General features: G+C 40.4%; 1 protein-coding gene and 1 non-coding gene across 11 annotated transcripts in view; both read right to left on the reverse strand.

The window, feature by feature from the left end:
• The window catches only part of PHKA2 (phosphorylase kinase regulatory subunit alpha 2), a 73,221-nt gene that overhangs the window by 37,738 nt on the left and 7,722 nt on the right, over positions 1 to 27,761 (reverse strand). For all 10 annotated transcript variants that reach the window (XR_004952767.1, XR_004952766.1, XR_001597178.2 and 7 more), the window contains 9 exons: positions 14,782 to 14,940; positions 12,015 to 12,062; positions 10,925 to 11,093; positions 9,701 to 9,783; positions 7,220 to 7,300; positions 6,010 to 6,108; positions 4,073 to 4,219; positions 2,535 to 2,588; positions 1,808 to 1,930 (listed from right to left, as the gene is read on the reverse strand). Coding sequence is in view for 6 of the 10 variants with exons in the window: in XM_016146902.2 (XP_016002388.1) it covers positions 1,808 to 1,930; positions 2,535 to 2,588; positions 4,073 to 4,219; positions 6,010 to 6,108; positions 7,220 to 7,300; positions 9,701 to 9,783; positions 10,925 to 11,093; positions 12,015 to 12,062; positions 14,782 to 14,940 (963 nt within the window). In the remaining 4 variants the exon portion in view is untranslated. The remainder of the gene's footprint in view (positions 1 to 1,807; positions 1,931 to 2,534; positions 2,589 to 4,072; positions 4,220 to 6,009; positions 6,109 to 7,219; positions 7,301 to 9,700; positions 9,784 to 10,924; positions 11,094 to 12,014; positions 12,063 to 14,781; positions 14,941 to 27,761) is intronic.
• LOC118608166 lies at positions 21,328 to 21,457 on the reverse strand. The gene has a single exon (XR_004952958.1). It is a non-coding gene; the product is annotated as a small nucleolar RNA SNORA27 (small nucleolar RNA).

The raw sequence follows: 27,761 nt of genomic DNA on the forward strand, positions 1-27,761 counted from the left end.
CAATCTGGTGACGGCTAGAGGGGAGGGGGATGGTGGTGTTGGGAAAAAGGGGTGAAGAGTTAAAGAAGTACAAATTAGTAGTGGATAGATAGATGGTTACGGGGATGGGGAGCATGGCATAGGGAATGCAGTCAGCAATAATATAACGGCTAGGTGTAGGGCCAGAGGGAAAAGAGAGCAACTAGGGGGATCATTCATAAACTATATAAATGTCTAACCAATGTACTATATACTTGAAACTAATAATAAAATTAAATGAAAAAAAATCAACAATGGGAGAGCAGTAACATTTTAAGCTTGCTGGTATTTCTGCAGCCCCTAGTCATTCTTGAGTAGAGGCAGCTTTCAAAAACTAAAACAAATCTTAGATTGCTTATCCCACCCTAGAACATGTGATTCGAACAGGTTTTTAAAAAATGGCCGACTTGAACAGGTTAAAAAAGTGGCATAGTGTTGAGTTTGTCAGTCATTCACATAAGCTTCACAAAGACAAGTCTGTTCTGCTCACCAAAGCATGCAATGCAGCAAATTATAAGAAATCTGTTTTGAAGAAATGAATGTTGCATTAATAAAAACTTACTGCATACTAGGCACAAGGACTATGTTAGTGAACTGGATAGAAATCATTTCTATCAGGGTCCTTTGACAGGTAAGTAGGAGATTAAATACAGTTATAGGTGCCATGCTGTTGTAAGAGCTGCGGGGCATATAAAAGGGGCACGTTGGGGGGTCAGAGAAGGCTTTCTGAAGGAAAAAGTAAAGGAGGGAGAAGTTGGGGGTGCAAAGCATGTCCTAGGCTTTTGAGAAGAGGGAGAAACAGCACGACTTGTTCAAGGGACTAAAAGATTTCAGTGTACTTGGGTCACAGAACTGAAAAAAGGAAGTAAGTAATAAGAAATTGAGCTACAGTGGTGAAAACAAGGGCCAGATCTTATGGGACCCTACAAAACGTGTGAAGACCTTGTATTTTGCCCCCAAAGCAATCAGGAAGCCATTTAAAGCTTTTAAGCAAGGCAGCAGCATAATCTAATTTGTCTTTTAATAAGATCACCATGGCAAGGTGTGGAGAAACAGCAGGAAGTGAGGCTGGAGGCTGGGAGATCAGTTAGGAGGCTGTTACAGTAGATAAGACATTAGCTGAGAGAACCCTTAAACTAGAGCTAAAGATAGCAAAACCACCAGCTGGCCTGAAACGAACAAGAACAACAACAAAACCTGTCTGTGGTAGACTGGTGGTCTCTGATGAACTCTGTCCCCCAGTACTCATGCCTTTGTGTAGACCCCTCCCTTTGAATGTGGGCTGGCCCTTTAAATGACAGAATGAAACAAAAGTGACGCCTTGCTAGTAAAAAGCCTAAGCCTTAAGAAAGCTTGGCAGCTTCTTTTTTCACTTTCTAGGGGAAGATGAGCACCATGTGAAAAGTCTACCTCCCCAGAGACCAAAATGCTGTGAGAAGCCCAAGCTAGCCACGTGGAAGAGAACCAAGGCTCAAGCCAACAGCCCACCTGGGCTCCCATGTAAGTGAGGCCATCTCATAAGTAGATCCTCCAGCCCCACTGAACCATCCCAACTGACACCAGGTGAAGCAGATGACCTGTCCCTGCTGGGCCCTGCCCAAACTGAAGAATCATGAGCAAATAAAATAGTTGCTGCTTTAATTCACTAAGTTTTGGAAAAGTTTGCTAAGGGGCAACATCACTAAAATGGTGCCCTAAATTCTTGCACAGCCTTATGTTCTAATAACAATCTGCCCACCAGTGTAATGAAATATACTGATCATTAATATAACACTCAATATTTTCTCACCTGAACGGCATCACCGTTGAAGACCCCATCTATTATGAAATACGTCCAGAACACGGGCCATTCGCATTCAATGTTTTCGAAGAGCTTGAGCTCAGCAGGGTCATAATGCAGTCGGTTTGGGTCCTGGAATCAAATAAGTGAACCTTCTAAGAGGTGATGTCAGATTACATACATAATAGCATTGCACCTCACTGGCTTTCCCTCACCCATCCGATTTAATGCGGCTTTGAGGTTGGTATAATTAGGATTCTGCCATAATGGAGAGATGTTATTTTGGGCAGTTTTCCATGGTAAAATTTCAGAAAAGTATATCAGAAATGTACACAAGACTCCTTGGTAGCTTATTATATTAAGCTTCCTATATCTCTAACGAATAAATAGCAATTTACCTCTCACAGTACTGGGCAGACTGTTTTCTTGATATCGTTATATCGGTCACTATGGTAAAGAAATCCAAGGAGGTGGCCACGGTTGGTATTTAAAAAGCCGTGTGAGCCACAAAACTGTTTGTCCTTGTCTACAAGCTGGTTTTAAACCACTAGCCTGCTGTCTTCCTGATGATATTACTATTCTAGGGCCTAACTCCCACCTTGCTGACTCCAGAAGTAAGACGTCCCTTTCCCATATTCTAACATGTCATTATAATCAACAGGGAGAACACCACAGTGGCAGCTTAGATATCAAGTAGTTAAGGAATCATAAGAAACAATATTTAAATACAACCAACCTCTCTTGGGGTTTTATAACCATCTCGAAGGAAGCGACAGCATCCATAACGCCCCTAAGAGGTAAAGGAAAATAAGTACATCTGATGAAATCGTAAGAATTTCTTTGCCTTTTGATTTGAATTCCACTCAACCCTTTGCCCCTTCCCATGAATCTTTTGGTAATGAAATGGGTACCAAGTACTCTTTGCTATTGGTATAAAAAAGTTATTTTTAAATATTAAGCAAAGTAAATTCAAGTTTGATTAGTGCTTTGAAAAAAATGCTAAAACATTAGAGGTACGAGAGTAATTACTGACGGTTCAGTGAATGGCTGACCTTTCACAAATTTGCCGTATCATGCAAAGATGTAAAGGGGCCCTTCCTGCTTGGGGAAGCCACCGAGGCAGATACTTGGATTGGACTGCTTCTACTTGAAAGACTGAAAAGCTAAAAGGACATTCCAGACTCCTAACAGTTAAGCCTTGGATGTAAAGAAGCCTGCATTCTGCAAGGCTTGGCCAGGAGGTAGGTGGGGCTTCCTGCGGCTTTGGGCTGTCACGGCTGGTTTTCCTGCTGCAGGCTCCAGTGCTCCCCTCCAGCCTCCTGGGTGTCAGGAAAGAAGGGCAGTGGCAGGGCTTCTCTGAGGCTGCCTCTCTAACCCCTGGATCGTAGCTCTGGATGTTCATTCCCGTTTCTTAAGTGTGTGGGGGCTGCTCTCACATTGGCCATGGAGGCAAGCACATCTAGTGGCCAGCCCGTACTGTCCTGGGAGTCATGGGAAGCCCAGCCTAGAACCTGCTCCCCTTTAAACGCTTCATTCCCTGCATTACCTCCCTGTCTGCTTCGACTATCTAAAGAGGTTCCTTGTCTTCACTGAACTCTGATTGAAACATCCACCTTCTTTTGAGGGATATGATCGGAGACCTTTTAAACCCTTGTTTCCAAGAGCTGAAAGTATTTTTCATGGAATCTAAGTAGGATCATAAACATGCAGATTTTGGCTTAGGAAACTTATATTCTTTGATAACTTTACCAATAACTTCAGTTGGCTGGAATATTTAATAACATTCTCATTTTAATGTAATGTGTCATAGTTATATAGTTACTCAGAGCAGGAAAACTTTTTTAACCTCAACCTAACCTTGGGATTATGAAGTCCCCTGAAATTGTGTGTAAAGTTTGAGGATATTAAAACACATTTTTTTTCCTGGCAGGGACATTAGCTTTCAAGAGATTTTCAAAGGAGTCTGTCTGTGATCTCTAAAGGGTTAAGAAGCTCTGCCTTAGAAGTACAGGAGTGGTATGAATTCAAGTTCAAAGACGATGGCTTGAGTTTAAGCTCTGCTACTTAAGAAGAGAGCCAAGTGACCTGATCACTCTGAGACTGTGTTTTCTCACCTGCAGATTCAGCTTTGATTACAACACTCTATGCATCCACTTTGATGAACCAAGCCGCTGACCTCATGGAGAGCTGAGGCCTGGGTGAGCTGCTCCATGTCATAGTGTGAAAGTGGCACTGAACACAGGGCAGAATGGCAGCAGCGTGACCAATGCTTACCTGGAGCTTGGAAATAATTTCATTTTTGGTCACATTCACAAGGTTCACATCTTCTACTGCAAAGGCCGGGAAAGAAATAATAGAAAGCAGTCCAGCGTCAATCTCTTTAGATGTCGATGCTCTTGGCAGCATGGAGAACAGAATCGACTGAATGAAAAACAGGTGGCTTTAACTTGGGAAGCACTCATAGTTACATACAGTACCTAGAGACCATGAACTTAGCCTCAGGGAACATTCCAGTGAGTTTGCCAATTTCGATTAGAACTTTGTCCTACTGACATGGTCCCTGATGGGCAACCTGACCTCCCCAGCCTATGGTTCTTGTTCCTTGGGGGAGAGTAGGGGTCAGGGAGAGCGTTGTACTGTCTGCAGCCCGCGCTGAGAACTGCTTGTCTCCCTTTCCTTCTGTGCCTTCTGTTGACCTGGATGGGCCTTCAGGACATGAAGGGGAGGAACTAAGGGCTCGGGTGTCCTGGCTGTGAAGATAGAGACAGAGAAGAATGCACATATGGGACCAATACAGAGAAGCGTCTGCCTTCTATGGAATGTGACTGTTTGGACTAGTGAACCAGAAACCACTTAAAGAAAGAGTTAAATCCAGAAGACTGCAAGAACACTCAGGTAAGATGGTAAACAACAGAATTAGTTTAGTCCTAGAGAGAAGGGGTTACTTAGCAGAACTATCATATGGCCTCAAGTATAAGGTGGTTTAGGTTTAGGTGGATTAGGTACTGTAAACTAAAGGAAGTTGAGATTAGAAGGAAAAGTTTGGGAAGGGAAGGAGCTAATCTTGAGATTTAACATATACAGATATGAGATAACATATACATTTACAGACCCCTGCAAACATAAGCTTATTAAATCTTCCATATGAAGAAGGAATTCAGGTACTATGTCCAATTCACACATGAGGACTCTAAGACTCTGAGTACAGAGACTTACACCTAACACACAGCTAGTATGCAAGAGAGCTAGGATTCCTGCCCAGGCCCAGCTGGCTACAGAGCTCACATGATTTCCACTAGATTACACATCTATTAAGATGAACACCAGCTTGACTCTACTAAACCATACCCCAAGAAATAGCAGAGTCCCTGCTAAGGACTATTTAATGGGGGAAAATAGAGTCAGCTGGAGAGGAAGGTAAACATGGAGAACCTTTCAGCTTCAGAATAAAACTTCATTTTTCTATAGCTAACTGAACCCCTTGGCCCCCCGCTTAAGCCTAGGTCTTTAACTAGTCACTCTTCCCTAGGCCCTCTCTGCCTGGAAACATGCACTCCCACTGGAAGCTCTCTGCTTACAAGTTTTTATGTATCTGACCCCCATAGCCCCAGCACACAGTGGGTCTTCACTAAGTAAGAGTGTGCTGATTGACTAGTAATTGGTGACCCGCTGTCCATTTAATGAAGTTCCCTAATCTTCATCAAATCATTCCTTTCTCTAACCTGTATTGCATGGAGGTTCTACTAATTTGCCATGTCTCCTGTCTCACCTCTCTATCACTACCCATTTCTGCCCATTGCCACCCCCTTCTCCAAGGGAACTAGTGCTTGCTAGTCATTCATTATGAAATAAACCTTAGAGAAAACCACCTACATGCTCAAAACAAATAAAACAGATTTGCCTTCAGCAAAACAAGGTGCTTCAATTGTTGGCTCCATATATACAACATTGTTGTGTCTTATGTTTACATGGTACTTTCTGGCTTACAAAGTGCTCTGACCAACTAAGTTGATTTACTCTTATCCTTAGGTCCACCTTGTACAACAGTTAAGGAAGGTCCCAATATGCCCACTGTATGGATGAGGGAATGAAAACTCAAAGAAGCCAAATACCACCAAGCTAGGAAGGTGAGGAATCTGAACTGGAGCCCACGCCTTCCCTCCATGAGTCTCCTTCCCTGCTCTCTGAAATGCGAGAGGCTGAGTTGGTACCTGGCAGTGTTCGACCTCATCAGGCAGGACGTGGATCACTGACTTGCGTCCTCCATGGGCCCCAAAAAGATCCAGCTCATCAATTGCCTCAAGTGCTGCCTACAAACACAGGTCTGAATTACTTTTTCTTTCTAGTGAACATACACTCCCATATCTGGTACTCCTTTTTCATTAAACGATCTAGCATACATGTTTCCCCAAAGGTGATGAAGCACATTGTTAAAATCCAGTTCCAGGGTCCTATGGTCATGCTCTACCCTTGTTTTCAGTAGATCAGAGCTTTCTTGCACGTTTGCTGCTTATTGCAGGAATAAACAAGAGAAAACAGAAAAACATCTCCCAAAAAGAAATTAGCATTCTTTTAAAAAATGAAATATTGACAAGTTCATAACTTTGTGTGTGTGGGGGGGGTGGGGAGGGGGACACTAAATTCATGGTCGGCTTTTCTTTCACATATTTAGGTGGTTAATTCCTAACATTAGTATATCTTGCACTTAAGAAAGTTAATTCTTTTAGTATTAAGAATGCTTTCTGTCAGTTGACCTTAACAGCATATTTATTGTTGCTTTAAAAATCCTAGCTCTGGAATCTTTATCCTCTCCAAAGTATACTTCAATCTTGAGAAGGAGGGAGGAAAAGACGCATGCTAGATGTCTAGGAAAAAAGATGTAAACTGGTGGCCAGCAGACTGAATCTGCTCCATAGGTGTGTTCTGTTTGGCCTGAAGAAATTTTTAAAATAATTTAGAATTTGAATACCTTTAGAAAAAGTTCCCAGTGTCCTCCTGCTATTTCTATCTGGCTGACTTCACTGGTTTAAATTTTACGCCAGACCCTATAGATTTTTGAACTTGTGAGCCCTGCACTAAAAACTGGTAATATTCTTCAGCCCTCTTTCTGACCCCAAAAAGAAGACTGGACATCTCACATCCAGCTTCTTAGACAGCAGCAAAACCTTAGACGCATGGATGATAACAATGAATAATGAGGAGGAAACATACTTATTTTCAGGTACATGCAGATTTCAGTGTAGGAAAGCTACATTCTTTACCTATAATTTCAGTTGGCTGGGGTACACGTGCCACTCGAATTTCATATTTGCTGGTGACTTTTGAAAAATATACTAATCAGATTAAATCCAAACTTCTAATGAGAACCAAATCAAAGCAGTAAAAATGCACAGAGGGAAAACAAAGAGGACGAGCCGTCACCTTGGCCATTCCTACAGAGCTTGCATTCAATTCTGGAATGCCCTGATTGGTCTTATCGCCACGTTCCCACATTCCATAATCCTACGGAAGAAAAAAGCAGTAATCAGAGCAGTAGAAAGAGGCACATGAGAAGAGCTATGGAAAAATGATTCCTTTATGTTAGCAGAGGCATAAATATCTCTTCTCGAAGACTACCAAATCCATGGCTTTACACATTCAGGCGATTCTTCCTCGATTTCAGTTCATTTGATCTCTGTGCGGAGTTTTGGAAGTAAATACTCAGGTGGAACCAAAAATGCATGCAAAGTGCTCTCAATTTTCTTATTCTTAAAAATTACTTATTTGTAAGAAAATCTTGATTTGTAGAGAACAAAATATTTTTTTCATCTTAAAGTCAAATAAAATGCTGTCCCTCCATTTAGCTAATTCCTTTGTACTTATATTAACTTGTAAGATGTAATAGAGACACTTTAACAAATGAGTTATAAATAGTTGAAGCCAACCGAACCATTTAAAATAATTTAATATCTATTTCTAGCATTACCTCTTGGGAAAAAAAATGCTCAGCAAGTAACAGGAGCCAAAGTCAAAACTGAGGCACAGAATAGTGAGCTTTCTTAGTATTTTATTTTATTTTTTAAAATTAAGCTTATTGGGGTAACATTGGTTAATACAATTTTTCTTAGTATTTTAAACTGATTAATATGAATTGACTTAGAGCACTCCATCCACATATAGGACTTGATACATACATACCTAACTTTTATAATTCATATTTTCTCTTAAGAAACCCAAACATTGGATTCTGTTTTAAAATAATGTTATGTGCACTACTGAAAGACTATAACCCAACAAGAATAGGACCGATGTGAAAATTTCAGTATTTATTACTGGATCTCTAAAGATGAACATTTTCAAAATGCAAAAATTTAGACTTGGGCCCACTAGAGTGACTGTAGACACTTCCTTGTCACACTGGCCTTGTAGTTGTGACCCAGGACTCCTTACTTCATTATTCCTCACATTTGGGCCTCTCCATGCTCCAGCTCATCTCCACTCTAATCCCAGAGCTCAGTGACTCATCCTCAAAAGCTGATCAGCTCACTCTCCTGGCTCAAGAGTCTATAGTGACAAAATGTTCATCCAACCCTAGCGGATCTCGTTCAAATCTCTCTGGATGGCCATATGTCCATTTTCTGGTCTCCACCTCCGGCACACCCACAAGCTGACTTTATTTTCTACCATTCTCAACTACTCAACTTTCAACCCTAAATTTATTCCTTCACTCTGTGCACACCGTTTCCCCAGGCAGCTCTCCCTACACGTACACACACTTAGAGCCTGTTCAAGCCTCTGTGACTGTTCGTGCTATTCCCTCACCTCAAACACTTTTTCCTCCTTTCTGCTACTCACCCTACTCATCCAAGGTCTATCTGAGTTCCTACCTTTTCCATGAAGACTTCTCAAGTTTCTTTAGACCAGGGTTTGTCAACCTTGGCATTACTGACATTCATTGTGTGGGGGGCTACCCTGTGCACTGCAGGATGTTCAGTAGAATCCTACTGGCCTCCATCCTCTACATGTCAGTAGCACACTTCCCACTGTGATAACCAAATATGTCTCCAGACATTGCCAAATGTCCCCTTGGAGAGAAAGATTGCCCCTAATTGAAAATCACTACTTTGGGCCTGGAGGTAGCAAACCAGGGCTCTTGGACTAAATCTCGTTGCCACCTGTTTTTGTAAATAAAGTCTATTTGAGACACAGCCCTGATCACATGTTTACGTGTTGTCTAGGCTGCTTTCTTGCTACAATGGCAGAGCTGAGTAGGAGTAACAGAGACCATAGGGACCACAAGGCTGAAAATATTTACTCTCTAGCCCTTTATAGAAAAAGCATGCTGACCCTTGCTTTAAACCACAGTGGCTTTTTGTCCCCATACCAAACTCTACCTTTTCCTTATCACCCTTATTGTCAGCTTTGCACAGTTTAGTTGTTCTCTAGAAGTGCGTGAAGCTCCAACCTCCACACCAGTCATAAGCCTGGAGGAACTGGGGTTTATGCACATTTGCACCTGTACACGCCTGGCCTGGGGCACACATTTGGCTCTGGTCCCTCTACCTGTGGGCCACCAGGGGAGGGGGTGGGGAGCCCCACAGCACTGCAGCTCCTACCTAGGCACCAACGCTGCTGCCCTTCACCTTGATTCAGGCCAGCCTGTGCACATGCTACAGGACATTTTAGAGTCTTATTTTAAACAAGCATAATGGATTCAAACAGAGCATGTGGTACATTCCAAAAACATGAATTCTGCAACTGTATCTCAGGACAAAAATATGCACTTTGTGTGCGGTGGTGACATAATCCTAGAGCTTTAATCACGCCAACCTTCTGGTCAGCCCCAAACAGCCTGGCCTTCAGAGAACTACATGATTTTTATTCTTTTTGACAACTGAAAAAACTACCAGGGTTGATACTTACAGCTACTTTATATGCAGCTTCTATGTAAAAAACAAGATTCTGTATGAAGGCTACTTCATCGAGGGTGAAAATAATACGCAAACCTAGTAAAGAAAAGCAAACATTGAAGTTATGTTGTGATGAGCAAGTTGCCAATTACAAATAATCACACTAGGAAATAAATCCTTTTACCATTTTCATTTTTCTTACCAGAGCATCAAAAATTAGTCTGAAGTAAGTTGTAACACTTAATGTCTAATCTCAGAAAGGGGAAGGAAGAAAGGAAGGATGGATGGACAGATGGGCAGGCTTCATTTTTGTGTGTGTGTCTATAAGCAGAAGGAATTGAAAGAGGTTGTGGGGTCTTCTGGTAGGCCCTTTGGATCTGCACAGAGAAGGTTCCAACAAAGGAAGGATTTTAGCCAAAGGCAACCAGACACTGTCTTTATCCTTGAGTGAGCCAAAGGGTAAATACTTTCCTCCAAGGGCAGAGAGGGAAAGTGGAGCCTCCAACTTCAGGAGACGGCCCTGAACCTGCCCAAGGGGCTGCATCAGTACACAGAAGCAGATAGCGACCCTCTTGAATTTTTGTTTGGGTCCTTGACTGTTGAGTTGGTTATGGTAATGCATATATTTTTTAAGTATGAATTCTTAAAGCTGGTATGGGTATGGTAAGATAGGTATTTTTACATCAATGGGGGGAACTTTTAACTAGTAAACTGTTGTAAAAGCAGATTGGCAATATGTATGAGTAGCTTTTGAATGATATCTAACTAACAGAAGGAAGCAAATAGTTATGGGGTCAAAGTTGGTATTGCGACATTAGTTATAATAGCAAAAAAAAGGAATAAAGACATAGTTAAATTATTTGTGATTTATCAACTGATGATTTCCTGAAGAAGGAAACTTTAAGAGTGGGAATGACACTGTCTACAGATATTTCAGTGGTTGAAGGTATCTCTGATTTAGGTTGGTGCAGTAACATAGGTGACAGTGACAGAAAGGAAGCTTTGGGATCAACTAGAATGATGCTAATAGAGCTGGCTCATCGACAGTCCTCATCCTGCAAATGCTCAGGAGGCTGACTGTTGGCACGTCACAGAGTCAGCGCACATAATATTATAAGGAAACATGCTTTTTCTTTACAGAAATAGCTTATTTTGAATACTGATCAATGTCTGCCCCTTTCTGCCCCCTTCTGGATTGTCACTCCCTGTACAATGAATTCAAATAGCCCTGGCTTACCAGAGGCAGTCATCTGGGCCAGGAACAGAAGGAAGAGGGAGGTGGCATCCACCTGGAGATGGCCCCACTGGTCGTCGCCCACCACCGTGCTGCAGGTGGCAGTGTTGTACTTGGCATGCAGGCTGTCCTTGGTACTCTGTGTATGCTTGAATTTCTCCACTTTATCCACCTGAGGGAGAAGACAAGCAGGCTCCGCATAGTACAAGGGCTCCTGGCTGGCAGAGGCCACATCCAGGGTCAGTCTCCTGGATGGAGACCCCTTATCTGCTACCTCTGGGAGCCAGGGGGATGGAAGGCAGCAGATGTTCACTAGTGAGCACCACACAGAGGGGCTGTGCAGGGATTCTTCCTGCCCATCTCCAGGAATATGGCAGCTCGGTGGGATTTTAACAAGCTCTGCGGAGCAAGTGGTCAAGCTAACAGATTTCCTTGTCTTGTATCCCCAACATGAGCTGTGACACAGGGTAGGCACTCAATGAGAGAGGGAGGTTAGGAGGGAAAGAAGGGAAGAAGAGACCTGTTAAGTTGAAAGGAAAAGATTGAACTGTCTTTGAAAACTAGCCGGGCACGTCTGAATAAGGGTGGGGATGGTATCATAGGAATCACTGTGTCTGTTGCAGAGCCTAGTCTGATGTTCTGTACACAGTATGTGCTCAATGAATTGTTTTATTTAACACTCACTGAAAATATCAGTAAATAATGATGTCAAGTTTTAAAAACTCAAAGATTTCAACTCAAATGAAAAGAAACCCTATTATAAACTGAACAGAATTAACAATAGTACATGGATTTCTAGGAGTGGCTTTAGAAAACAAAGTTCTTACCCCCCCCCCGCCCTTTTTTTTAAAAGAAAGGCATGTTCTCCTTTTACACAGGTAACTCCTTAAAAGAGATTCTAAGAAACAGTGTCCTTTGAGTCTTTGGTTGTAGTGAAGATAATTTTAAAAGAAGAAAGTACGCAAAATATTTTCAATTTCTCTTCATTTTGAGAAGAAAAGTCCAAAACACTTTAAGAATGTAGTTGTCACCATGAAAATGACAAAATGGCCACTCAGATGACCCACAAACACATTTGTCGTTTTCCGCCTACCTGTCTCATCATGCACTGGAGAAGACCCCGCATGAGTTTCACCACATTCTGCAGAAATAAAGTGGAGTCAGTAACAAGGCCGGCTCTCCAACTTCATGAAAAGCTCACTACATAGCTGGTAAGCCAGCGCTGCCTGGAGACTTTCCTGAGAAGGAAGATCCAGATCATACACAAGCGTTCTGATTGTTTAGTTATTTCTACCTCTCCGTCACAAAGAAACAAAATCTTGACAAAGTGACGTATCTCAAATAAAAGGGTGGGACCAGATGGCACCTCTTGGCTCTGAAATCCAGTGATTCCTCACTGATACTTCAGCAAGACAATTGTATAAGCCTAGTATGCTGGAGCTTTATGGCACAATTCTCAGTAATTTATTTTTGTTCTGCTGAGGATGGATTAAGTCCACAATACCTGCCCCAAAGTAATGTTGCTTTGTGCCAAAATAGCCATTTGTGACACCATTACTAGACTATTGAGTAAAAGTTCTTACAAAATGCAAGTAGCTGCCAAGGTTTCTTAAGACTACGTATTCAACCAATTATTATAATTCTTGTTATTATAAATAACACTATGATAATCAGACACTATATCCAGGCATGTACAAAACGTTTTAGCTGGATTCTAATTCTTGCAACAACCTTATGAAGTGGGTGTTATTATTACCCCACTTTATAGATGAGGAACCAGAAGCTGAGAGAGAGAGGAAGCGACATTGCTAAAGTCTCCCAGCTGGCAGCAGGTGGCGCAAGGACAGAGCCCAGGCCATCTGACTCCAGAGTTTGAGCTCTTAGTCAATACATTATGTGGCCTCCCATTTCCTCCACAATCCAGGCCCAGTGAAAGAATACTCTTAATATGTCCTATTAAAAGCACTATAAAACTACTTCTCAAATGGCTGGAGAATGGGATATTTTGTAGATAGAAGCAGCCTAGCTGAAAGAAGCTCCCACCCAGGGCCATGGGCATCTCACTATGTTATACATTCTTTTGAGGCAGAAAATGTTACCTCATAAATAGAAAGTATAATTAACATTGTTATAATTAACACTTCCTATAGTGTATAGCATAAACATTTGTTAATTTGACTTCCCTTCAAATAAAGAAAAGTTAACTTTCCATTATGAAGAATCAGAGTGGTCCCAAACTGGGGGTAATATTACCATCTCCCAGGGGGGAGCATCTAGAAATTTGTGGGTGGAGGCATTTTTATTGTCACCATGATGGGGATGGGGGCTACTGGCATTTAGTAAGGACCAAGGACCCTTAGAGTCCTGCAATGCATGGGACAGTCTCACACCATTGTAACTATGCTGCCTAAGCCCCAAATGCAACAGTGTCCTCGTTGAAGATCACTGGAAGACCTCATGTTATTTTCCATAATCGAGGGAGATGTCTCTTTTAGTTATTAACCACACTCAACAAATCAAACAAGTGGCCTGTTTGTGCCTCACTATTGTCAGTCAATGAGCAGCAAATCTAGTCAATTCTAACCTGGACCAGAAACTGCTTACAGAAGAGAGGTACAGGAGAGGTAGAGGAAAGAGAGAGAGAGAAAGAGAGAGCATGTGCACGCGCTCGCGCACGCATGCACGTAGGTATGGCTATACTCTAATTTTGTATCAAAGGGGGATGAGAAGTTTAGAGGACACTGGCATCAAATTATTATACTTTTAAATGAATGATTTGCTTATGTAATAGCCATCCAACTTCTCGGAGGAGCATTCAATGCTTGCTGTAGGCATTTAAAGAACTACCCATTCTTGCCTTACCTCCAACACTATGCAACTTCACACCTCATACTCAACATGTTAGTCAAATCCAAACTGTCCTTCCCTTGCTCCCACAGACAGTTCTCTCGTAGCCTCCATACTGCTGTCACAGCTGCCTGTCACTCATGCCCACTTTGGTTGCTATAAACAAGCACAGATCAGGCCCTAAGAACTCTCCCGGGACCTGATGCCCCACTGGCTATGAGGGCCAATGAGGAATGTATGAATCAAAGATACATCTCAAAGGTTTTCATGCCAAGAGAACTATACTTTCATGTGTCAATGCTCCCTACTTCAATGCTATCACTCAAAACATTCTGAAAACAGCTCCCGTGCTCAGGGACAGATTATTTCCTTATATACTCAGTGACAGTAAATCTTTCCTTTGGTGGGTATTTTGGTTTCTGATTTTGGAAAACGATAAAAAGACTTCATTGTGTTGCATGGTAACATAGGCATGAAAATTGGACAACACAAATGTGGTTCAAAATTACAGGGTGACTATAAATGAATAAGGCTGCTTTGGAATGGCTTAAACCAGCAAGGCATTTTTAAGGTAATTCCAAAATGTTTTAAGCAGTGGCAACACTGTTTGGATAAGTATCCTTTTAACATGACTACTCCGAAAGAGCATATACTTTGGAATTTGTAGTTCTGGTGTATTGACTTTTAAAAAACAATCACAATAGTTTATATAAGCCCATACATAAGTATGTATAAAATTGACAGAACATGTGTAGGAAAAAGGTAGCTAGTTAGAAATTTAGGTGCTTTATTTTCCTATTCGGTGTGATATTTGTTTGTTTGGTTTTTTTTTTTGAGGGAAAAATCTCAAAGAGAAAGACAAATGAGAGGCTGAGACCACCTAAGTGTCTCCCCAAAATATTCTGTAGCAGAAATGGAGGTGACACCTGCATCAAACTGTTCTGCACATTTGGCTTTTCAATTCAAGGAAAAGGAGCTGAGAGGCTGGAGACATGGCTACCAGCCAGCATTACCTGCTCCAGCTCATAGGCCTTGGCCTTGTCCTCATCACGGTCAGCATTCTTGCGGTAGGCCATACCCAGGCCCCACACGGCCAGGATGCTGTAGATGTTATCCCGCACCCAGGCGTCCTTCTGTTCATGACTGGCAGACAGCAACCCTGTGACGGGATTCTATTAGAGAAGAAACACAAAATAACTCAGCACCACCTTCACCCAGCTCTTGGGCAATGAATGCTTGCCCTCAGGAGGCACAATAAGGGCTGGGATGAGGAGTAAAGAGACAAAGTTCCAGTCTTTGCTCTGCCATTGACGGTGTGATCTTGGAAGAGAAGTGACATCACTAAGGCAATCTCTAAGGAATCTTTTAACTTTGAAGTTCTTGTTTTTTTGCTTTCAGACCAGACCACACTGTTGGAAGTGACAAACAGAAAAAGCCAACAAGATTTACAAAACTGTGCACTGTGGGTTTTGAGTCTTCTGCCTTCATGTTTCCATACCAATTGGTAAAGCATTGAACTTGGGAGTGGAATCTCATTCCACTATTCTAGATCTGTCTGTCCGGGGAAGCTGCCTACCCTTTCTGGGCCTTAACTGCCTCATTTGTAATCCTGACACTTCATGTGCCTAAAAAGGATGCTCTGACCAAAAGGACATTGGAGATTCTATTTAGCTTGATATCACCAGTATTTAAAAGGGAAGCTGAGTCATTAAAAAGTGTATATGTTTGCAACAGAGTCATTCGTAATAGTCCAAAAGAATAAACAACCCAAATGTCCATCAATGGATGGATAAACAAAATGTGGTCTATATAATGAAATATTATTCAGCAATCAAAGGAATAAAATGCTAATAGGTGCTACAACATGAATGAACCTTGAAAACACTATGCTAAGGAAAAGAAACCCATCACAAACGACCAAATGGTGTATGATTCCATTTGTATGGAATGTCCATAATAGGTAAACCTATAGAGATAAAAAGTAGATTAGCGGTTGTCTAGGGCTGGAGGTAGGGGTGTAGTGGGAGGAAATAGGGAGCAATGATAGCTAGCAGATTTTCCCCCCTTTTTCTGAATGATGAAAACATTCTAAAATTGATTGTAGTGAAGATGCACAACTGTGAATATAATAAAACCATTAAATCGTACACTTTAGATAGATGAGTTATACGTAAGTAAATTATCTCTCAATAAAGCCATTTTTTTTAAAAGCAGGTCCTAATAAACTCTGTACCTGGAAATAAAATGGATAAGATAGGAAAAGAGTCACATGAAGATAAAGGCTCTGTTGATTTTTCCTGAAAATATGTGAAGAAATATGTATCTAATAAAATACATTATAACATTCAGAGCCTTTACCAGCTTAAAAAAATGTGTTACTTGAAATGGTATCAAATCATTCACAAGAGGGCTCATAAAAGAACTCTGTTGGATAGTTTTAAAGTGAAACTGCCAAGGTTATTAGGTAAAACAAACAAACAAACAAACACACTGGCATGGTTTCAAATGGCCCCACCTGCAGAATTAAATATTTAACTCTCCTTTAAACGTCTAAAACTCAACTGATACTGCCCTTAGGGACTACAGCATTCAGTGTATTGACACAGTTCTACAGCCAACAACTACAAATCAATGATTTTAAAGTCAGCTGGAACTAAAGTCTAGGGATGGCTGAGCAAAGGTCCAAGTCCTATTCTAATAGTGGACTACTGGAGTTTTTTAAAAAAGAAAACAAAATAAACAACAACAAAAAAAACCTCACTATGCACCAACCCCAGGACAGGAATCATCAGGAGATTCAGAGAAAGGACTCAGCCCCTTCCTGGCATACTCATCAACCATGAATCCATTGAGACAGCCTTCTGATGACATAGCAGTGACTGCTTGCACATAGGGCCAATTGTGGTTTGGATTATGAAATGTCACTGTCAACTGAAAGTCACCTCTTCGATTCTCTAGTTTGAGCTTAACTGGTGAAGTGGATTAGTTCATCCCAACCCAGAGGTAGACAGACTGTCTGAACCCTGTGTTCCACTACAGAGAAGCTGTCTGGTGTTTTAGAGATCCCCATATTCAAAACTGCATGTGCGAACCATGTTAAATTGGTGTGCTACTACACTCAACAAAAAGAAATACTGTTATGGACTGAAAGGTTATGTCTCCCCAAAATTCATATGTTGAAATCTAATTCCCAGTGTGATGGTATCTGAAGGTGGGTGATCAGGTCATGAAGGCAGAGCCCTCATGAATGGGACTAATGTCCTTACAAGGACAGATCAGAGAGCCAGCTTGCTCTCCTTCTGCCATGGGAGGATGCAACAAGAAGTTAGCTGTCTGCAACCCAGAAGAGGGCTCTCACTAGAACCTGACCACGCTGGTGCCCTGATGTCAGAATGCCCAGCCCCTAAACCTGAGAGATGAATTTCTGTTGTTTAAGCCACCAGGCTGTGGTATTTCATTAGAGCAGCCCAGGCTGACAAAGACTTGCTTCTCTCTTTAAGTCTATATATTAAAAAAATACATTGTATGGGAAAAAGATGTGGGAAGTTCCATTTTGATGTGATTCATAAAAACTAAAATGACCACAGACTGGGAGGTACTCTGAAATTCCCAGCCTGCTGTCCCTTCTTATAAGGATGACCAGTGGTTTTTGTCTTCGAGTTATTCTATTACTTAAAGGTGGATTATACCACATCAGCTGCATTCTCACTCACTTATTTTTGTGAATGACCTAACAGGTAGGTCCATCTCTTTAGAGCTCTGAGGTCTTCTGCTTACATTAGCTATCTAATGGAGGGGGAACAAAAGGCCTCCACATCTAATGTAATTTCCAAAGCTAAACACAAATAGCCAAATTGCAGAAAGCAGGAGGAAGGTAGGTATATTTGTCCAGATTAAGCCTATGGTTTCAGATATGTCGTTTTAGCCATATGTTGCTTTCCAATCTTTTAAAAACATAATTTGATTATATCATTGTCTTCATATAACCTTCAATGTATTAAGAGCACAGGTTCTGAAAATAGATCGTCTGCGTTCAAAGCTCTATACCACAACCCAGCTGTGATTGAGCAAATTACTTTTGTGTCTCCATTTAGCAAATGGGGATTAGAAGAGTACCTAGGCCCCATGGGACTGTTTGTGAGGATTAAATGAATTAATTCATATCAAACATTTTAGACTGTGTCTGGCACAAATCAGCACTCAATAACTGTAAACTATATTAATATTACTGACCTATTTGAACAGATTTCAATCACATTACTTCTTTTTCATATATTTATTTCAGGAAATCTGATGAAGATAGATGGTTAGGGGAAGAATCTGCGAGTTAGCTTGATGTAACCATCATTACTTTTATTAGGAAAAAAATAATGCCTGGGTGTCCTCTTTTATTTTTACTGTTAATACTGCTAATGGATATATTTTATCTCATTGATATGGTTCAGACAAAAACTCTTGTAACTCTCCACCCTCTCCACCCCCATAGCTTTGCCATTCCCCTTCTTTAGCCCTGAATTTTGCTTATTTATATAAATTTTCTCTTTATTATACTAAAATCTGTGTACTTCACCTGAAAAAAAATGAATATCAGTGACAAATTCTGTGATAAGAGCCACTCTACCACGCCACAACGATTTCCTTAGGTGACAGGTGTGGGACCGTAAAGGAAGAGCATGGGACAGAGCTCAGTCGATGGCAGCTGCAAGGATAGGTATGAAGAGGCATCAGTAGTGGCCCAATGCAGTGTCAGAGGAGACAGCACAGACCTGCGCCGAGATTCAGTGCCTCTGCTGCAGGGGTAGTGACAATGATGTCCTCGAACTCTAGGAAAAGAAGCCCAAGACAGATGAGCCTAACAAGTTGTGTTTCAACAAGGGCAAGGGGCCAACAACTGCACAGTTTGTCCTTTGACTTCCATCATTTTCTGGCCCCTCTTACCTTCTCCACCACTCCTTCATTTCTAATTTAGGAAAGCGCCTTTCTTGGCTCCTGTTTATGAGAAAAAAGGGTGGGGCTCTAAAATCTAGAATGGATTGGGCCCAGGGTTTGGCCCCTATGCTATGGTAACAGACGACACTAAAATCTTGGTGGCTTATAACAAATGTTTATTTCTTGTGTCCATCCCTGGTCAGCCGTGGTTCTGCTCTGCTTTCTTTCCTGTAGAAACCAAAGGAACCAGGCTACTAGAGCAGCCTGTACCCACAACACTGCCCATCTCATGGCAGAGAAGAGGAAAGACACAGCTGACCATGAGCTGCTTCTTAAGGCTGCTGGTCAGAACTCACATGTATCACTTCCTTCCTCACCTCACCAGCAAGAGCAAGTCATATGGTCATTCCTGAATTCAATAGGGTAGAGACATGGAATCTTTGCCCACTTGAGAAGCAATAATTGTGAATAACTATGCTGTCATGGTGATCTACCTGCCAACTGCGATCAGAGATTAAGATGGTGATGAACCACTGGTATTTTTCTTTTTGGCTTATAAAAAAGTATTAAAGTTATTAACTGAAATTCTTATTCTTTAGGGTAGGGGGAACAGGGACAAGGACCTGAGATATTAATATTAGACAAAGTAGATTCGCACCAAAGAAAATTACCAGGGATACAGAGGGCTGTTACATAATAATGAAAGGGTTAGTTCACCATGGAGATATAACAATCCTAAAAGTGTATGTACCTAACAAGAGGCGAAGAGACACACAGTGGGTAGAACAGAATAGAGTGTCCAGAAGTAGATGCACACAAATATGACAAATTGAATTTTGATAAAGGGAGAAAGGACAACCTTTTTAATAAATGATGTTGGGATAACTGGACATCTATATGCAAGAAAATGAATCTCAATCTAGATCCCACACTGTACAAAAATTGATGAAAAATGGATCATATGTCTAAATGTAAAATGTAAACCTATAAAACTTTTTATAAGAAAGCATAGAAGAAAAATCTTCATGACCTAGAGTTAGGCAGCATTAACCAGCCATAGGAGAAAAATCGATAATCTGGACTTTATAAAAACTAAAAATTTGTACTCTGTGAAAGACGCTGTTAAGAGATTTAAAGAACAAGCTACAGACTGAGAGAAACTATTTGCAAGCCACATATTCAACAAGGGAACTATATCCAGATTATATAAAGAACTCTCAAAACTCAACAGGAAGAAAACAAACAATCCAATTTACAAATTGGTAAAACAAAAAAAAAAAAACAAAAACAAAAGCAACTTAGACACTTCACCCAAAAGGATATATGGATAAGAAATAAGCACATAAAAAGGTCAACATCATTAGCTATTAAGGAAATGCAAATTAAAGCCACAATGAGATGTTATTAACATAAAAAAGACTGCCAATATTAATTGTTAGCATGGGTGTAGAGCCACTGGAATCCTCAAACGTTGCTGTTGGAAATGCAAAATGGTGCTGTCACTCTAGAAAACAGTTGGACAGTTTCTAATAAAGTTGAAAATACACTTACCCTACCAGCCAGCAATCCTGCTCCTAGGTATTTACCCTAAAGGAATTAAGATCTCTACATGAATGGTTAAAGCAGTTCGATTCATAACTGCCAAAAATTAGAAACAACTCAAGTGTTCTTCAGTGGGTGAATGGATAAACAAACAGTGGTAATACCCATATAATAACTTTACTCAGCAATGAAAAACAACAATTATTGATACATACAACTTGGATGAATCTCACAGACATTATGCTAAGTGAAAGAAGTCACTCTCAAAGGTTACATACCATATGATTCCACTTAAATCACATTCTTGAAAAGACAAAACTATAACAATGGAGAAAAAAATGTATTCTAATTTGTCACTTTTTTTTAGAAAACAGCTTTATTGAGATACAACTCACATACCACACTTTTAACCCATTTAAAAGGTACAATTGAACCTTTTTGCTTGTCACAGACTTATGCAAACATCATCCCCAAAAGAAACCCCATACCAATTAGCAGTCACCTCCTATCTGCCCTGGACCCCCAATCCTCCAGGCCTAGGGAACCACTAATATACTTTCTATCTCTATAGATTTGCCTGTTTTGGACATTTTATATAAATGGAATCATGCAGTACGTGGTCTTTTGTGACTGGCTTCTTTCACCTAGAATAACGTTTTTGAGGGCCATCAACACTGCAGATGTATCAGTACTTCATCCCTTTTTATTTAAATAATATTCCATTGCATAGAGACATCACATTTTGTGTTTCCATTCATTAGTTGATGGACATTTTGGTTGTTTCCACTTTTTGGATATTATAAATAATGCTGCTATGAAAATTCATGTACAAATTTTTGTGTGAATGTGTTTTCAGTTCTCTTGAGTCTATATCTAGGAGTGGAATTGCTGGGTTATGTGGAAACTCTATAACATTTTGAGGAACTACAAAACTGTTTTCCAAAGCAGCCATGCAATTTTACATAGGAACCCCATACGTGTAAAATGTAAGGAATTTTAAAATGTATGTAAAATATATTTTATACATATGAGGGTTCCAATTTCTTCCTGTCTCATCAAAACCTGTTATTATCTGCCTTTTTTTTTCAATTTGTTTCCTCTGACAGGATACAAGACAAACACTCAGTTTGCTTGAGTTTTAAAAGGTTATTTCCTTTGCCCCAGTTGAATGACCAATAGAGACATAGTTAGTCCAATTGGTAAAGTGAAAAGGGGGTGTATTATCCATCTTTTTGATTGCAGCTATAATAGTAGGTGTGAAATAACATTTCATGGTGTTGGTTTACATTTCCTTGATAGCTTATGATATTGGGCATCTTTTCATGTGTTTATTGATCATTGGTATATCTTTACTGGAGAAATGTCTATTCAGATCATTTCTCAATTTTTAAATTGTGTTATCTTGCAAATACTGAGTTGTAAGAGTTCTTTATGTATACTCGAATCAAGTCTCTTAACATATATATGATTTCCAAATACTTTCTCCCATTCTGTGGGTTGTCTTTTCACTCTCTTGATGGTATCATTTGCAGTCCAATAGTTTTTAATTTTTGATGAAGTCCAATTTGTCTATATTTTTTGTTGTTGCTTGTGCTTCTGATATTGTACTGATTTATTCTTATGTTTTCTTCTAAGAGTTTTAACAGTTTAGCTCTTATATTTAGGTTAATTTTGTATATAGTATAAGTAAGGAATCCAACTTCATTCTCTTTAGTATGTGGATATCCAATTGTCCCAGCAGCATTTGTTGAAAAGAGGATTCTTTCCCCTATTCGATTGTCCCGGCACCCTTGTGGAAAATCAATGGTTTATTTCTGAACTCTCAATTCTGTTCCATTCTGTCTGTCATCTGTATATCTATCGTTATGCCAGCACCATGCTGTCTTCATTACTGTTAGCTTTCTAGTAAGTTTTGAAATCAGGAAGTGGGAGTGCTCAACTTTGTTGTTCTTTTTCAAGATTATTTTGACAATTCTGGGTTCCTTGCATTTTTGTAGGCATTTTAAGATCAGCTTGTCGATTTCTGCAAAAAGCAGCTGGGATCTTGATAGATTGTGTCGAATCTGTAGATCAGTTTGCGGAGTAATAACATCTGAACAATATTAAGTCTTCTGACCCATAAAAAGGGGATATCTTTCTGGGACAATTGTAAGTATTATTTCCATGCATTAATCTTGCTAAGGGTAAAGTCTGTCTATTTTGTTTACCATTTCAACCCAAGATCCTGGCCCAGTTAGGTGCTAAATAAATAAATAAACAAATATAAAGGTTATATTTTTACTGAAATATCTTTTCAAAGATGCTAAAACTATAGATATTATCTACATATATTTGTATTATGCACAGCAAATATATGTAATTTTCTCTTTAAGAATGCTTCTTTTACTATTCTGCACATTCTTCTGTTCGGTTGTCAGGAAACCCTGAAGAAGCAAGTAAGGCACGCACAGCATGAACCTTAGAGATGATTCAAACAGGAGGTAAAGGCTCATATTTGCTTTAAAAGTAGAAAAGTGAATAAAATGGGGAGCAGTTTCAAATACAGGAAATAGCTTATTGCTAGGCTCAGAGAAGAGATGGGTGAAATAGAGACTAGTAACCTTACAGAACAGGGTGAAGTTTAAAAAGGCAAAATGGAGGACAGTGAACTTCAGTGGGGGTAGGAGGCACAGTGATAGAGGGTGAATGGAGAAGCCAGGATTCATGAGTCTCTAGGGTGGTGTGTGCATAGTTTAAACACATATTTGACATTATAATTATGTACTTGGAAAATGAAAAAGTAAAAGCTAACATCTTCATAGTCTTCATCATACAGGCTCAAGAAATAGCACTTCTACAATCTTCTTGGCTGGTGGCAATACAAAGATGATTCTCAGAGCAAATAGGGGATGGGGCAGATTTTAACAATAGGAGAGAGCAGAGATGCCGAAATGGTGACATCTACAGCTTTTAGAGGATGTGAGCGTGTGAGGGGAGAGGCATGTACTGGCTGCAAAGTAGATGCTGAGTCAATACTAGATAGTAGAATGCTTTTGGAGTTGGACAATAGGTTGAAAGAAACTAGACAGAATTCAACAAGAATTTATTTATTGGGCTCCCATGCTTAATAAAAGTCTGCTGAACTAATTTTATTAGCTATCACTCCCACACATTTGAGTTGACTCAGCTTGCTGTACACATACACTCCCCCCAACCAGGGCCCCAACAAATCTTTAAACAGAGCCTCTTCTCTCTTTTCCAAATCACCCCTACATTCACTCCAGCAGCTACCCTGTGACCCAGTTACAGCTTCCTTGAATACTTAGGTATAAGAAATTTCAGCTGTATAACACTGACTGCAATTTTTTTTTGACTGCAAATTTTAACAGCAAACTACCAATGGCATGTGAGTGGATATCAAAAAGCCAATGCTGTGTTAATGGAAGTAGAGTTTTCAGAATAAGGGAAATGACAGTCTCACTGAAGTGCCAGTCCGGCAGAGCACAGCTAGGTATCAGTTTCCCTTTCTATAAAATTAGTATTCAAAGCAGATTGGAGAGCATGGGTGCCCTTGGGCCCTTCACTTCATCCCTGCCCTAATGGAAATGCTGTTGCCTCTGCCTGCCCAGCACCTGCTCCCCCTTTTTCTGGTAATGGCCCATCGCTTCTCTTGCTCTGACTCAATGTAATTCTGATGGGGCTGACCCATCCCTGCCTACCTCCTTGTCCTGGCCCAAGCTGCACGGAAGGACATGTGACCCAGGTCTGGCCAACTAGGGCACAGTTCAGGGAAGAACGTGCAACCCAGACTGGACCACCTGAGAACCATTCTCAGTCAGGACTTTCACTGGGGCCATTACAGAAAAAGCTTTCTTCCAGTGGAGGCCACCACTCTAGAAGTAATATAAGCCCACTACAAGTCAAACAAGGCCAAGCAATGAAAAGAGACATACTTGATCATTTGAGCCCCAGGATTCATCCATGCCTGAATCCAGAACAACACCCTGGATTTTTCAGTTATTTGAACAATAATTTATCCTTTGTGCTTAAAGGCTGTTTGAGGTGGGTTTCTGTCACAACTGAAGGAATCCTGACAAATACAACTACAAATGCTTATACGGCTACTAAAGTCATCCAAGATTGAGGCAATATTAATGCAAAAAATATATGCTGGAATGTAGCACCAAACTACTTAACATTTTACAATTTCTCGCTGGAGGGCACAGATGAATGCTGTCACCTTTACACCAAAAATGGCACAAAGAGTATAAATTCCCTCTTCCTCTACCTATGCCTCATAAAAAATTAGAAGAGCTCCTTACCGATCTCCTTGCCTCTAGTACTGGTTCCTTCGATTCATTCTCCACAAAGGGAGATCACAGAAAGATTTAGACTTCACTGCCGTGCTCAGAATTCTCCAATTCTACAAGATAGAATCTAAGTCCCTTAGACTGTCATACGAGGCTCAATATGTGTAGGCTCTTCCTCTCATATCCAGCCTAATTAGTGGACACTCCTTCCTCAGTCCCCCAGAAAACCTGAATTAATGTTTCCTGCACACACTGTGCTCTTGCACTTCTGGGCCTGCACACACGCTCTTCTGCCTGTAATGCCTTTTCTGCAATCGCCTCTCCTTCATAGGCTCCCATCTCTGTGAAGCCTCTCCCTTGAGCTCCCTTTCTCATGCTGCATGAAACAGAGGTCAGGAGCCTCCAGCTAACTCCTATCCTTCTATCCTTTTTCCTTTGGATTAAGGATGGCTAAGTACATGTCACTTCCTTGTTCAGTTCCAAGGGAGGGAAGCACAGTTCAATTATTCAAATGAAATACCCAGAAGAGACTAGGATAAATGTTGAAAATACGTGATTACTCACCATCACCCCCAGCCACCCCCATGTTGGTAAAGCAAAAAATAGAAGGTAAAAAATTCTATTATAACTCCAAAAACTGGTTGAATACATTTGTTTTACTGGGGTTTTGTTCTAGCAATTACCACTTAAAATATTAAAGGGGATGGGAAAAGGCAATGCTTTGGACCTAAAATGTTTTTTAAAGAGGAAATTACAATAGCCTTTATTTTAAAATGATTGCATCTGTAATTGAGACTAGTGGTTGTGTGAGTAATGCTTTCTTTTTCCATTAGTTTAAAAGATAAATTTTGTACAATTTGATATGTAAACCTCAGGTGCTCAGATAATAATGTTGAAAATTTAAGCCCTAACATATAACAGCCTCATGTTTTACCTAAGGAGATCGATCACAGGTGTGCAATTCTCACTTTCAAATGATGTCTTTTCCTAAATTACTGCTTATTAGACCCCCCTCTGTGAGTTTACAAAATAATGCACAAGCTGCAAGCTGTCCTGGGCCTAGGCATTTGCACCATCTCCTATGACTGAATAATAGCTTATAGTGGAAGCCAAGCATTGCAGGCATCCACTTCACTCCAGCTTTGTTCCAGCTTCATTTAAGATCCTAATGCTCAACTTAAAATGTTCAAAACTCACAGAAACCATTCTGGGCCCCTTAGCTACAATCGAACGTGCGAATGGCTTTATCACTCTCTTGACATTTTAATTCTTTGCTTCTCTTGCCAATTCCTGTAGTAAGGTTGGGATTGCTGTGATGTCAGTCCTTAGCCTGGTACTGTGGAAACTTACAGAAAACATTCAAACACAGTGGGAATGTCAGTATCCTCCTGGCCGACACCTGAAGTTTGAGGAATCAAGGGATACCGGGTGCTAGTAACCTTTCACTGAAACAAGAAAATTGCGGGTATCACTATTTGATATTTTTAATTATAAAATAGACTTTTATTCCATTAGGTTTGGGTTCAGAGCATGGAGGCATCACATGTTACTCCGTATCTGGGCTCTCCAGGGGATTTCTTAGAGCCCAGATACGGGACAGGGACACAGCAGTCCAAGAGACTCCTAGAACTTTTGTGTGAGCATTTTTCTCAGGAAAGGATAGGATATTCAGCCTTTAACGAATTCTCAACTGGGTCTGCAACCCATTTGATTAAGAACCACTTCTCTGAAGTATTTGATGAACATTAATTATATTCCCCCTACCCATTGTGAGATAGATGTGATATTTATTTCATTCTCTTTTGTGAGGCAGATACACCTCCACTTCTCTGGCTGGTTTCCACCAAGACAGAGTGCTTATCATGAGGCTGTCAGCTCACCAGAAGAATGACCTCGAAAAAGATCCCCTCAACCCTCTCGTCTGGAATTCTTTAACTGTAAAAGGAGACTAAGTGATCTGACTAGACGATCTTTTGGATCCCTGCAAAAGAAACAATTCTAAATTTCTCCCTTGTAATAGGTTATTATAGTCCTCTATTTTTAAATGTATGATTCAAGAATATTTTTTCATTGTATTATTTAAATGTTTTCATCTGGTGCTAAAATATTTAAAAGCTATTCTGAAAAGGGCACAACAAAACCTCTCCTCCAGGCTGTACCCCAAAAGAGTTGAAGTCAGGAGATGGCGGAAGACAGGGCACTGGATTATACTAGGAAGAACAAAATGTTATCCATTAAGTGCTTTCCTTCTCGAGTCAACACACAGACCAGACACCATCCGTCAGCCCTGAAATGGGCTCAGGGATCCCAAGGGATCTGGGGACCACACTCTGAGAACTGTGACGCTACTCAAAAGCCATATTTTTCCTGTTTAAGTTTTAAAAATCCTTGCAACAAATATGTGTACATAAGCAAGGTAGAGCATTATTTTGGGTGTTTTTAAAGTTCTACACACATGGTAGCATACTGTACTTATTCTTCTATAACTTGCTTTTTTCACTCAACTTTAAATTTCTGAGGGTTATGCAATGATACATGTAAGTCTAGGCCATTCATTTTAACCACTGTATATAGTACTCCATTTTGTGGCCAGATCTCTATTTGTCCATTTCTAAACTGATGAACATTTAGAGTTTTTATAATTTTTTCCTTTATCAAACAATGCTTCCACAAATGTCCTCGTACATGCCTCCTTGGGCAATGGGAAAGAACACATCATTAGTATATGTATCTAAACAGAAACCTGGATCATAGGATATACATAGCTACAATTTCACCAATATCTCTCCAAATTGTTTTCCAAGGTGATTGTATCAATTAACAGTCTGTACATTAAATTCTAGGGCATAGAATACTAGCTAATCACTAATTGAATTTTTTATACTTCCTGGGCATTCAGCTATGCTACATTTCCCATTCTCTCTTACAGTTCGGTGTGCTTGACTTCTAGCCAAAGGAATGTGAGTGGAAGTGGAGTATATAGTTTCCATGTCTTGGCCATAAACTCTCCCATGAACAATCTTCCATACGCTTTCCTGACCTATCAGCTGGATGTCAACATTCAGGGTGACCTCAGGAGTTGCATATGAAGATGGTAGCCCACTGGTAGCTCCAGTCTCTAGATGTCACCCTTACAGACCTGGATCCAAACTGGGCTGTTATATATGAGTGAGAAATAAATTTCTGTGTTTAATCAATGAAATTTTGGGCTTTGTTTTCGATAGCAGTTGGCA

Source organism: Rousettus aegyptiacus, unplaced genomic scaffold (assembly GCF_014176215.1).
Source record: "Rousettus aegyptiacus isolate mRouAeg1 unplaced genomic scaffold, mRouAeg1.p scaffold_m13_p_9, whole genome shotgun sequence".
NCBI lineage: Eukaryota > Metazoa > Chordata > Mammalia > Chiroptera > Pteropodidae > Rousettus > Rousettus aegyptiacus.